Here is a 13,810-nt window from a genome sequence, read left to right as displayed (position 1 = left end):
CACCCGGCATGTTAATGCGAACCCACATTTGGCACGAGCTGCTCACATGAGTTCTGAGGGTAGCTAATTAGCTAGGGCTGAGCCTCTCGTGGGTTGTGACATTGACTTTGAGTGCTTGTTTCTTGACCTGAGTTCCCTTCCCTTCCCCACTGCCCCAGAAGGGGTAGTTTAAGGGCAGGCCCCTGACAAACTGCAAGTTGAGGCCAGCTTGGGTTTGGGGGACAGCCACCTCTCTCAGCTGCCCTGAGACAGTTGTGCTTCTGTTTTGTACAATCTGGTTACCAGACCCCCTAAGATGTATTGGGAAGTAAGTGGGGAGCAGGGGAGGCACAGAGGGGGTAGAGGGAGTGTTGGGACTCTGCTTCCCCCACCCCCTACTCAGACCTTGGGCAGCCAGCCAGTGCTCTGTCTGGGATTCTTCTCCACCCCCCTCCCCTTTTAACTAATTGGAGATGTTTTAAGAATAATGATTGCATTAAAAAGTGTCCTGAGCTTTTGGGGTAACAAGTGGGAGTTCTGGGTTCTTTTATGACCGTGATCTACTATATAGAAGCGTCTTTCCTTCTGCTCTAGGTTGAATTAATGTGCTTAAGAAGAGCTTGAGTTTCAGAATCCCGCAGGTCTAGCGTCAAATCCAGCTCTTTATTAGCTCTGGCACCTTGGGCAAGTCACCTGGACTCTGTAGGCCTCAGTAGGCCTCAGTTTCCACATCTGTAAAAAAGGAACGTTAATAGCTTGTGCCTTACGAGGTAATAGAGTGCAGTGTGTAGGATAATGCAGGTCAAGTGTTTAGCAAGGTGCCTGGAGCCACTATTCAAACTTTTCACCTTGTGTAAGTGTTCCGTTATTTTCATTAGCTATATAAAATATGCTGAATTCTGTTAACGTTTAGGGTGCGTGTATCTTCTAGTAAATGGACACCAGGATGGGTTAATTGAGATCTTTGGCAAAAGCAGTGGACCAAATGTCAGGAACCCTCTCTGGAGGAGCCCGGGAGGAGGAGGGCTTTGTGTAACTGAGGTCAGCAGACTTGCTGGTGCCTATTGTAACAATGAGGGGCTAAGGCATCCGGACCAGAGCTCTGGGGTTTCCAACCTGACCAAGCCCCTGGAGCCAAAGGGAGGAATTTCACGCTTACTCAGGGGACCACCTACTTGTTGAAGGAATGAGTTACCAAAATGGGACAAAGGTGCTGCAGGGTGAAACTCAACCCGGGGCATTCTGAGTGCTGCTAAATCCCCTTGGAGCCCTCTTTATGGGGCTCTCGGTCCCTCTCTCCACCCCAAATGATTGGCCTTGCACCTGGCACCGTCTGTAGAAGCTGCTTCTCCCCTGGGACACTGTCCATTTATGGCAGCAAGAAGCAAGTTCTTGCACTCGAACTTTATCATCCGTTTCACAGTGTAGGAAGGACTGCTTCTCCTTCCTGCGGTCCCTGCAGGTTCCCTGGATCCTGTACTGCAACTGATAGGAGCTGGTTATCTCCTGGGGATCTGATTTGGTCCCAACAAAAGGCTTGTGAGGACTGGGTGTTATTATCGCCATATCGCACAGGAAGAAACCTGGGTCTTCTGGAGGGGAAGCTGTTGTCTCAAAGTAAATGACAGAGCCAGAGTTCAAACGCACATGTAGTTTACTTTTTTCTCCAGAGCTTGTGCTGTCTCCATCCAGAGCCTCTGAGGCTTAGCGGTACTCTGGCCCCACTGCTAGATGACACTAAATTTACAGAGATTAGTGTCTGACTCTGCTCGTGCTTTAATTTGGGCTCAGCTTCTGGGTCACTTTGTACCAGAACTACAAACTGTGTAGGCTGATCCCAGAGGTGAAACCTAGAGAGCAGTGACTTTCTTGTGATTTTATTCAAGTAACTATCTGTGGGGTTTTTTTTTGGTGTGGAAAACTTTAAAATGTTTCTAATACACGTGATGGGTGTTTATTAAAATGTGTCAAATGGACAAATAAATGAGGTGGTTGAACTCTCTTGGACATGTGTTTGAATCGCAGCTTCAACATTTCCTAGTTGTATGGCCTCTGGGCCTTTCTTTCCAAGCCTCAGTTGTCGCATCTCTAGGATGGGTACAGACAGTATTAGTCTCTCTCATGGTACCTGGGAGAAAATATAAAGTTACAAGGCCTGGCACATAAATAAGCATTGTTGTTATATTTTTACCGTAGAGTTGTGAGGATTAAGTGAAATAATGGAAGTAATCGAATTAGCACAGGGTCTGGCACAACTTTAAACTTCACTCAAAGTTGGCTAGTATAGTATCAGTCTCAGCTAGACAGTGAAAGGTAGGATTCTGCAGGAGTCCTGTTGTATTCTTTGAAGGTAGGTTTTCTTCATAGGCCCCAGCAGTGGTGAGAGATGATGCTCTTGAAAAAACCTGCTGGGGAGGAAATAGTTAACATACCTGTCTGGTGGGAACTGTAGGTAGCCAAACCCTTTCCCTTCCCTAGGGGTTACTGCTAAGCCTACGGTTGGGCTTGCTCACTCATCCACACCAAAGGATCTCATTCCGCTTGGGCCCTGGTGTTTCACAGGAACAATTGCCTTGAACAATAGCCAGAAAACAAGTTCCACCAGTCTGGGCTTTTGCAACTGAATACAGCCGACTGTCGGGGGGCACTGGGCCGTGTAAATGGGCTCTGCTGGGACTCTGGAGCAGAACCGGAAAAGTGAGCAGGTAAGGCCTGGGCACAGCCCTGGGTGCCTCTCGGCGTGAGTTTAGTCACCAGGAAAGAGGCAGAAAGGGTGGCAGCGGCTGGCTCAAACTGTTTGTGAGGAATGTTGGGCCTTCTGGAAGCAGACGCGTCCTTGGGGCTGGGGATTAGGATCCATTGCTTTGTGAAGACAGCTTTTCGGAACCACAGTTGCAGTACTTTTGTGTCTGCTAACTTGCTGTGGCTTATTAGTGAGCAGAGAACAAATATGTATCTGTCATCTGTTTTTTTCCTTTTTTATACAACATCAGTTAGCATGTCTTTCCCTTGAATAAACAACATTATCTCACAAGGAGTCCATCTGAAAAGTGTCCGACTCTCGACTCTCAGGATCCTTCAATAACTCCTCAGAGTCGGGAGTCTCCTGCGGAAAGCCAGGAATCCTCACGCCTGGGCATGCAAATCCTAGTGGAAAAATCTGTTGAATCATCCCCTCTAACCTTGGGATTCTGTTTTGCCTTTTTGCTCCATGGGAGATGAAGTTATAAGATCACATTGATTCCATGACAGATTCCTGCTTCATCTGCCTACTCCCAGAAAAGCTTGATATTAAAAATTTGTCCAAATTAAAGTTGGTTTTGGGGGGGGCTTGGTAAAAGTAGGTTTCTTTCCTCAGTTCTGTGGAATACTCACTCCCGACAACAGTGAGGAAAACAGGGAGTCATAATTTATGACTCTTTCACCTGTGTTTTTCATAGCAGATAGCATGGGTTTGGGCCGTTAAAATTGTGCTCTAAGCCCTCTGAGTGGCATTTGAATTCCTCGTACAGTGATGTCAGCATTTCTTGTAAGACTCTGAAACTGGATCTTCTGGTTTTATGGGGCTTTCCATATTGGAATGGATTTTCTGGTCACTTTTGGACAGCCTTTTCTCTTCACATCTGCATTTCTCCACGAGGTAGCAGACCAACTCTCAAGGCCTTGAGATCCTTGGTTCTGGTGAAAATGCTCTCTTGGCCGTGTCTTCTTGATGTACGGTGTTTCCCCGAAAATAAGACCGGGTCTTATATTAATTTTTGCTCCAAAAGGTGCATTAGGGCTTATGTTCAGGGGATGTCATCCTGAAAAATCATGCTAGGGCTTATTTTCCGGTTAGCTCTTATTTTCGGGGAAACATGGTACTTGGTTGCTGTCGGCAGATGGAGGCTCTTTTGCGATTAGGCTGGTTAGCAGACAGATTTTGAAGCTAATTTATATGTACTCTCGTTCTGATGAACTGGAAGGTGCGTGGAGTCATTAGACCCTGGTTTGAATCCCATCCTTCTGATCAGCCCTGGGCCCTAAGGCTCTATTTTTTCTGGAAGAAAATGAGAGTGGAATAATACGTGTAATGTGCCTAATACATTACCTGGCACTTGGTAAACACCACCAGTGGTGGCTATAAATATTAGGCAAGGTTGCATCCTATGCCTTTGTGGATAAATAGTGTAGTTAAGGCAGACTGTATTGTGAATTGGGTTTTAAAGCCTCTGTACAAGGATTTGCAAACTCAAATTTCAGGGCCAGTCAAATAGCATCAGTAAGTGAAACGGCTCAGATGGGAAAGCACATCGCTCTCTATAGAGGGCAGTTTCTTTTAGGGTCAGCTAATTGTCTCCTTTGTTTAAGATATTGGCACCTATTCCAAATACCTAAAGGACTCCGTGCGGGCCTAGAAAAGAATATTCTGAGGGGTAAAATCATCCATGAAGAAGCCCAGAGGCCAGTAAGCACAGTTAGTTACCTGTTTGGCAGCTTTTCCTGAAGGGGGGCCATGCTGTGAGACCAGTGATGTGTTGGGGGTTAGCTGTAGTGTGCCCATGTGCCTCTGTGCCAACTTTCTCTAAGCTTCAACTCACAGGATGTCAGTTAGAAAGCAGCCGTTGGGGATGGCTTTTTCTAGCTCCCTCCTTATACAGGAGGCTAGGGCCGCGAAAGGAAGTCATGTATGAACGCTTCACAGGAAGTCGTTTTGGGGAGAGGTCTGACTCTCCTGGCTCTTCTGGCTCCTTGCCCTTGCCACTTTCATACCTTGAAGGAGAGAGACGCACAGCAAACAGCGTTGGTGGCCCTGGGCTTTAGCTGCCAGATGATTGCCCTGTGCTGGGAATTGGCTGGGGGCCTGAGATACTGAAAACTGAAATTGATGTCTGGAACCACTGCAGTTTCCCCTTGGAGCCCTTTGCTCCTCTCCCTATTGTACGTTTTCATTTGTGTTTGAGCTGTGTGTTCTGGTCTGTCGCGTCCACTGGCTTTGCCGTCCAGGACAGGGACAGCTCTGAATCATCGCTGTATCCCTACTGCCTTGCCTGCCACATAGAGGGCGCTGGCTGACTGGACGAGATGAACAAATGAATTCAAGGCCCCTGGCTCAGGATCCAAAAATATTGAGTTTAGGAGTCTTGAGGGGGGAAAAAAAAAAAAAAAAAAAGCAAATGTTTGATGGAATTCCTTCTACCTACCATTGGCTAAAAGTAGGCGAATGTCATTTTCAAATCTAATCACTTATAACTCCAGCTGAGCTATTATCTGACGGGACCAATGGATGACATTTCATTAAGTAGAGAAAAAGGTATGTGGCTGTGATCTGGCTGGGAAATGATGCTTTTGTGCTGATGTGATTAAGAAGAATGAACAGAAGCGTCTTCGTGTCATTTCTCTAGACATCTCAGGCACAAATTTATATGGCGTATCTATGATATGGCGTCTTGAAATTAAAAAAAAAAAAAAAAGGAAACCAGCCAAGCTCTGTGTATCCATATCCCTTTTAGTTTCCTATTATAGAACCTAAGGCTAGAGGAGGCCCTGGGGTTCTTCTGTTTGTTTCCCACGGCTGTTGAACACAACGCTGTTTCCACTAAGATTTTGGGAGTAGCTTTGCAAGTCTCACAGTGTACAGTGAAGGTATACCAGAGTGGGAAAAACTGGTGAAGAGTGGAGATGCTCTCTTGGGTTCATTTATTTTTCTGGTCATTCGTGTAAAAATCATTTATTCCTCTAGAAAATGAAAATATCCTTTCATCTTTCTAAATGTCTAAGTAATGCTTTTGCACCCAAAAAGAGCTCCTTGGAGTTAATTAGGTTTTACTATTTGATTTACTGAAGTTTTAATTTTTTTTTTTTTATTGGGGAATATTAGGGAACAGTGTGTTTCTCCAGGGCCCATCAGCTCCAAGTTCTTAGACTTCAGTGTAGCTGTAGAGGGTGCAGCTCAGCTCTAAGTCCCGTCGCCATTTTCAATCTTAGTTGCAGGGGGCACAGCCCACCATCCCATGTGGGAATTGAACCAGCAACCCTGCTGCTGAGAGCTCATGCTCTAACCAACTGAGCCATCCGGCTGTCCCTCTGGAAGCTCAGCTGCAGCTGGCTGTCTTCAATCTAGTTGTGGATGGTGCAGCTCACTGGCCCATGTGGGAATCGAACCAGCAACCCTGCTGTTCAGAGCTCACGCTCTAACCAACTGAGCCGTCTGGCCGCCCAACAAGTTGAATTTAATTAAACAATTAGTAATGTGTATAAGCTTAGATAACTGTTTTCTTGAATTTAACTGTATTCATTCTGTATTCAACTGTATTCTGTATTCAACTGTATTCATTCAGACTGTATTCATAAATTTAGCATACCTGGTTTCCTCAGGCTCTTCAAATATCTGACAGGGTGGACTTACCAGCCTAACAAGCAAAATCTTTCTAAGCACTTAAATAACTCGTGCAAATCTATTAAAGTTACAAATGTTGTAAATTATCTTAAATACTCTCATTCTTTTTACAATATGAATCCAAATTCTCAAATCTTTCATCTTAAAAATCTCAAGTCAGAAATCAGTACTCATTTAAAATCAAACTCACAGACTGTTTTTCAAATTCTCTAATATGCCATTTATTCTTTTAAATACTATAAATATACAGAGATTATCCCAATTATCAGAAAGCTTTCATCCTAAACTTAAGTATTAATATTATGACTTACTTCATCATCTCCACCTTTTTAAACCTTTTTCCGGCTTTAAAGTAACTTACTCCCAACTAAGGGTAGTAGGTTTATCATCTCATGTGGGTCCAGGACCATCATATAGTTTTTCTCAATCAGGTTCAAGACCATGATTGAAGAATGGTCAACTCAGATTCCAGAATGATTGTTCCAGAGCCGGAGCTGAATACTCTGTCATTCTTTTTGCTATGTCATTGGGATCCCTTTCGCCTCTGAGCTGGAATTTAATTTCGCCACGCAGTAAACACAGATCCTCTGGGTTTCTTTCAAGTTTCAATCGTACTCAGTTTTTGTGACCTCTTTCAACATTTATCACCTGACTTGGGTCAATGGACTTTTGTCCTCCTCCCAGGTTGTACCTAATTTCCTTTGTCACTTGATTGGATTCAACTAATGTCCTTGCTGCCTGAATGAATTCTGCATGCTTTCCACATTTTTCCTGCCTGACTCTCAGCCACATATCTGAAGTCATTTTACAAATTGCAATTCCGCATTGGTTAGCACGAATATGCCACGTGACAAAAACCTAAGCAAACCAGTTTTGAACAAAAGAAAGGAATGCACGAGATCTCACAGCTTGGTCTCCTGGGGGTGCTCGATCTGTGGGTACAGCTGGATGCAGGAGCTCATGTGATGGCAGGCCTCTTGACTCTGCTTCCCTGTGTGCCGGTTGCTTTCTCAGGCAGCTGAGGATGAAGTGACTGCTGGCAGCTCTGGGTTTCAGTTGTATGTCTTCCAGAGTCGTGCGTTCATTCTTCTCAGCATCTCCTGTGTGGTCATATAAGTTTAGGAAGTGCTATTTTAGGCGAAGTTAAAGAGACCAGTCCAGGACTTCACAGTCGTTAAGATGGACATGTACAATATCAATCTCTAAGAGCACACTCCACATTCCTTTGTCAGGTCAGCAGTATTGTTATCACAGAGCATCTTGTGGAACTAGTTTTCCTTAAAATACATCATTCCAAGATGACTCACGGACCTAATCTTGGTGGCTCATGACCATTTATACCCTGAATTTGGGGGAAAGGACAAGTTGGAAGTCAGTGATTTTATATCTGGAAGACTTGCCAATGTCCCAGAAGATCCAGAAGTGAAGGAGGCATGGATGGTTTTCTGAGTGCTGGGGAAGCTTTGGTTTCTGGCGCACAGGCAGCGCGTGCTCAGCATGGGTTTTCTTTAGTGTCACTGCCCCTTCATCCTCATCGCTAGTTTCTCCCACTCCCACTCTTCCGTGGGGGTAGATCACTGGCTTCTCCCATTCTGGACCAGCTCAGTTACAAGGATTTCCTGTAAACTCGGGATAAGTCTCACGGTGCTCTGGGCCCTGTGTGAGGGAGAGTCATGTGTGCAATAAGTGCCCCGTGCTCCCCTGGAATAATATCTTGGTGTTGAAAGGCCACAGGGGAAGAGCAGATACAATTTCAAAGCAAAAAATCCGGGGCCAGGATTCATGGGCATCTGTTACTGACTTTGCTCCTTCCTCCCTCCAGCCACACTCTTCTCCCATCAGCCTTCTTTCTTCTTCATCGGATTATAGGAAATTTTAGCTACATGAAATTCCTAACTCCAGAGAGCAGATGCAATTAAAGACTCAAGGGATTTTCTTCTCATCGTGAGAACAGATTTGAGGTTTTTTCCATTCATTATGGCATGCTTTCCTCAGCAGAACCTTACATAGTTGCCATCTTAAGTGATATCGTCCACGTGTCACCCATAAGGCAACTGAGGCACAGAAGTTTTGACTCGTCAAAGAATAAAGTGGCGAGGGAGCTGAGCTCCGAATCCGCTGCTGGGGGTGAGTTTGCATTAGAACGTGCCCCATCTCTCCTGCACATGAGTTCAGTCAAGAGGTGTTTAATAAGCACTGACCATGTACTTGGATGGAGGAGAGGCGGCCCACAAAGTGAGGGTGACCGGGCTGCAGCGCCACCTGCAGGTGGTGGGAGGAGGAAAGGTGGGCTTTGCCTGGGGACAGGCAGCATTTCAGTCCCAGCTCTGCCAGGCTTTTGCAGAATGACCTTGCACGATGACTCTCACAGCCTCCGTGTCCTCATGATGGAGCAAGGCCATCGATGAGTGTAGACGAGAGGCGGTGAGAATATGTGCAAGTGTTGAATAACTGGCACGTGGCAAGTTTTCAATGAATGGCCACTGTTGTGAAAGGCAGCGTGACACAGGCTAGAAGGAGCACATGTTCTGAAATGAGACAAGTCTGCACGTTAGACCCAATTGCAACGTTGACTGAAAAACACTGGTCACGATACTTGTTCATTCCGCCTCGATTTCTTCGTCTGTAAAATGAGGAAGATGATAGGTATTGTGCAGGTGTGAACTATATAATGTATTTAAAGCACCTGGCACGATGCCCTGCATATGAGATGCACTTCGTAGCTATCACCAGGCTAGTAGGTCCCTGCATAGATTTGGAAGGTTGGGAAGGCCTTTCTATAGGGAATAACTAGGGAATTGTATGGGAGTATCGAAAAGAATCGAAATGTGTGAGTCGATGTGGAAGTTCAGAGTAGGGGATGGTTAGGGTGGGCAGGAGGATTTGGAACCAGATGGGAGACCCGGGCAGAGCAGTGGACTCACCTGAGGGACGTTTGCTGGGACTTGAGAGCCTGGGACCCTCTGGACCTTCTGGACCCTGTGACTTTATCCACAGAACCCCCTTTCTGAGCCCTCAGGCTTCCTGGCTCTGTGCTCCAGACTTGGGAAGCACCATCACACAGTTTCCCTACATTTCTATGGGACCCTCCCGGTGGGCTTTTGGAAGCCAAATAAGAATGCTGTGCTAAGGGGTTTTCCGTAAGCCTTTGTCATCCTGCTCATGTTTACAAGCTGCTGGAACAAACTAGAACTTCTTTTGAGTTATGGAGGGTGGGGGTGGGAGGCTCAGCCACCGGCATTTCTGAGACATCAGGCCTTCAGCCTGATGAGGCTTTGCAGGCCTTCAGCAAGACGCCCGTGGAAGGCTGAGGGTGAGGTAATGTGCTCAGCTCAGTGTGTTGTTATCAGGCAGCCCCAGCTACGAATAGAGACTGGCCCTGCCACTCCTGCTGTGGGACATTGACCCCACGTGGTGCCTGGCCTCCCAAGCCTTGGCTTCGTCCTTGGGCGTGGGCCGGGGCAGGTTCCCATGTGGACTGAAAATTGGCATAATGGAATGCCACCTGTGTCACAGCAAAGAGGGGGGCTCTGGAGTCAGAATGATGGGTCCAGATTCTGCCCCACCTTTCCTAGCAGTCTGGCCTTTCTTTGCCTCAGTTTCTCCACCTACACAATAGTACACACCTATTTCCACTAGATGAAGTAGAACATAACAGGGTGGCAGTGTTAGAAGCTTACTTTATAGCCCCATGAGTTTGAACCAAAACTTATTTATTGAGCACCTGCTTTGTACCTGCCACCCTGCAACCAAACAAAAGAAAATGCAACAGGCTTTATGGGTAGTAGGGTTGGGGTTGGGCACTGTACATAGAGGGACCAGGGAAGGCCTTTCTGAGGTCAGGCAGTGTTTCTGAGGGGGTGACACTTCAGCTGAAAAGGAGGCAGGGACAAGTGTCCAGGAAGAGGGACCACAAATGGAAAGCCCCAAACACAAGAATCGTGTTGGCTTAGAAGGAACAGAAGCCTGTGTAACCAGAGCCAGTGAGTATACACAGGCAGGCAAGAGACAGGCCTGAAGGGGGAGGCCCGATCACAGGGTGAGGATTTGGGTTTTCAGTACCCGAGAAGCCACTAGAGGATATTATCAGTGGAGCAGCAGGATCTGATTTATGTTCCAGATACGGCTGTGGTGGGGAGCATGGATTGTTTGGGAGCAGAAGTGGAACCTGGAGCCCACCTGGCCTATTGGCCATAACCTAGGCAGAGCTGATGGCAGCTTGAACTGGAGGGTGGTAGGGAACCTGAAGAGCTGTGCACATTGGGATGCATTTTGCAAGTAGAGATGGTTGGACTAGATGGTGGATTAAATAAACGTCTTGGTGGTGTTGGGAGGTGTGAGATGGTAAGAAGGAGCAAGAAGAAGCATTGCCTGAGCAGTAGGTGGGGGGTGGGTCTCAGTGGGGTGGAGAGTTGGGAAATGAGGCATTCTATTTTAGATGTATCCTGGGATGTTAGAATGAGAGGTACCGATAGACTTGACAGGTTTCTGCTGACTTTTGTGGCTTTCGTTCCCTTGGCATTTCATTCCTGGAGTGGCGTCCAGAGGATTCATGCAGCCATGAAAATTCTCACTCTGACCCCAAGGAGAGTCGTGCTGTTGCTCTTTATCTCATTACCTTCAAGTCTAGTCTCCAAACCCCCTGTTCCCACTCTGCTGCTAGGCCTGGGAAGTAGCCATGGACTTTGATCCATTTCCCAAGGTGAAGTTGAGGATAGGTTGTGTCTTTAGCCACCTCTCCTCGGGGAAGCTCCCAGCCTTTTGGGGAAGGTACGTAGCAGCCACTTCACCCGGCTGCCAGTCCAAACTAGCAAGGATGGATGGCCCCCGTGAAGATGAGTCACCTCAGAGGCACAAGAGCTTTGCCTGGGGTTGTGTGACACCGGCAGCCTCTGGGACGGTGTGTGTCTGTGTCTGTACGTCAGCCTGAGCTGGCAGCCTGAGCCGGCGCAGCCTGGGGTTCTGGTGCTCAGGATGCGTGTGTCTGTCTTGCAGCTGGGATGACAGCAGCTCCGTCAGTAGTGGGATCAGCGACACCATAGACAACCTCAGCACTGATGACATCAACACCAGCTCCTCCATCAGCTCCTATGCCAACACGCCTGCCTCCTCGCGCAAAAACCTGGATGTCCAGGTAAGGAACAGTGTCCGCCTAGGCTTCCCCAAAGGCCCTGCCAGCAGAGAGCCTCGGGCTTGTGGGCCGCAGGGGCTGTTGGGCATGAGCAGAATCCCCAGGTCCACGCGATGAGGCCCAACCTCCTGCCCGCTGCCTGTGCTCTTGTCCCCCAGCTGCGGCCTCTCCTGCAGGGAGCAGGGTGCTGGACATGGGAGTGGGGAGGTCCCACATGTCAGTGTGGTGGCCGTGGTAAAACCACGGTTCCTGCCCAGACCTCAGTTTCATCATATTTTTTTACAAACATAGGATGTTGGACTCAATTGGCCGTCCTTAGCCTGGAGTGTGTGTCCCCTCTTAGCCCCTGTGACCCACTGCTGTCCCCAGACATGTTTCTGATCCCTCGAGAGTGATGGGCTGGGAACGAAGATGGAGAGCCCTGGATGGGAGGACCAGTACAGCCTGACCAGGGGTTGAGAACTGTCAATCTGTAGGTCGCACCCTCCTCACGATGGGTTTTATATGGTCCATAGTATTCCTTTTGCTGGAAACTGGACTCCATGTCAAATTTTATGAAGAGTGTTATTTTACATGAAAATGACCTGGTTTCTATGGAAAAAGCCTCCTTGAACCTACAGTCTCTACATGGCAACAGTCAACACTTGTCCAAATATCCGCCCTCTATGGCCAGGGCACCCAGGCCCCGAGGCACTTGACTTTCCTACCCCTGCTTTAAACGCTCAGATTTTATGTTTTGAATATAGTGTTACTTTATATTTGCTTTCAAAGCAGTTTTGTGAGGACTCACTTATTTGCCCTCACAGCATTCCTTAGTGGTCAAAGGCAGGGATTGGTTCTGGTCAGCCCATTGTACTAGTTAAAAAACCAGGTGCCGTCCTCACAACTAGTTCCCAAGCTGGGTCTGAGCAGCACAAGGACCGGTCAGTCATGGCACTGACATATGTGGGCTGTTATCTTTTTCGTGATGGGTCCCCCCCACCTGTGGGGGCGATGGCCTCAGGTGAGCCCATGTGAATGTCTGATCTCAACAGTCTCCCAGAGGTACCTTGGGAGGGCAGAACGGACACTGCCTCCTTCTTTCCTTCCCTGCCCTCCACGTCTATAACTTTCTCAGCTGATTCTCACTCTGTATCCATGGAAGCTGTTTTAGACATCTCTTTGCTTTCAACGGTATCTTTTCTTTGAGGACAGGGCTAAAAAAAGGCTGTGTCAGAGTGTGGGAGTGAGTCTGTCCCACAGAAATGTAAGCATTAACTGCCTGATGCAATGTATTAGGTGTTGCCTCTGGGATTACCTGTGACTTCTTGAGTTTGCCTTTTAGCCAGCATTTCTAATTATTGCTGGGGAGTGAGGATGGGTTGTGGTGGTTGTTAAGGAAAAAACAAAACAAAACTACCCAAATGAAAGGGGCACGGAGGTTTTTGGGGTACTGATAATATTCTGTATCTTTATCTGACTGATAGTTGTGTAAGTATGTTAAATTTATAAAATTTATTTAATCTATTTACTAATGATTGTGTACTTCAGTATATGAATGTTAAACCTGACTATAAAAGTTAAAAAAAGAAAAACAAAAAAAACCCTAAGGCACCCTGCCCCAGAGGGATCACTGTTTAATCAGTAATTAAACACAAGTTAGAAACACCCAGGCAGCCTGTGTTCCTACCATTCGCCAAATTTCGTAACATCCACCAGTTTGCCTTTCCTTGTGGACACTACTTTTTAGATTCATTCTAATTTCAAAGCATAAATAACACCCACATTTCCAGATATCTTTAGACACTAAAGTGGGGGAACCAAGGCGTTGATCACCAGGTCTTTTTATTCAAGGGACAGGCAGGTTATTGGAGTTACTTCAGAGGTGGGAGAAGGATGGAGGCAGAGAGGGAGTGAAGGAGAGAGAGAGGAGGAGAGAGATCAAGAGATCAGTAAGTCAGTATGTTTCTTTTGTTTACTTGCCAGGTAGGAACAGACTTGCTCCTAAGATGCACATTGAGCCAGCAAAACACTGTGTGGGAAGAATCTCCGTGTCTTTGTTCTCTCCCCACAAAGCTGGAGTTGCAGTCTATTTTCCGCATTGATATAGAGTTCACACCTGGGATTTACAAATGATTTCCTCTCTGATACACTTGACTTTGGTTAATGCCAGCACGCCGCGCTCCCCCCCCCGCCCCCTTTGACCAGCTCTTTACTTTCATCTAGCAAATATCACATCAGAAAAGGTTTTAGAATACATGTATTTTGATTAAGATCAGAGCGGTATTTTCCAGGGACACAACAGGTTTAATATTCATTGGGTTGTTTTTGCTCTAAAGCAA

At 46.9% G+C, this 13,810-nt stretch overlaps 1 protein-coding gene across 14 annotated transcripts in view; it reads left to right on the top strand.

The window, feature by feature from the left end:
• NAV2 (neuron navigator 2) overlaps positions 1-13,810 on the top strand; it is a 702,045-nt gene that overhangs the window by 617,079 nt on the left and 71,156 nt on the right. For all 14 annotated transcript variants that reach the window (XR_004424298.1, XR_004424299.1, XM_033118993.1 and 11 more), the window contains one exon: positions 11,354-11,492. Coding sequence is in view for 12 of the 14 variants with exons in the window: in XM_033118993.1 (XP_032974884.1) it covers positions 11,354-11,492 (139 nt within the window). In the remaining 2 variants the exon portion in view is untranslated. The remainder of the gene's footprint in view (positions 1-11,353; positions 11,493-13,810) is intronic.

Source organism: Rhinolophus ferrumequinum, chromosome 11 (genome assembly GCF_004115265.2).
Source record: "Rhinolophus ferrumequinum isolate MPI-CBG mRhiFer1 chromosome 11, mRhiFer1_v1.p, whole genome shotgun sequence".
Taxonomy (NCBI): domain Eukaryota; kingdom Metazoa; phylum Chordata; class Mammalia; order Chiroptera; family Rhinolophidae; genus Rhinolophus; species Rhinolophus ferrumequinum.
The sequence above is the reverse complement of the archived record's forward strand: the minus strand, read 5'-3'. Positions and strand labels throughout refer to the sequence as shown.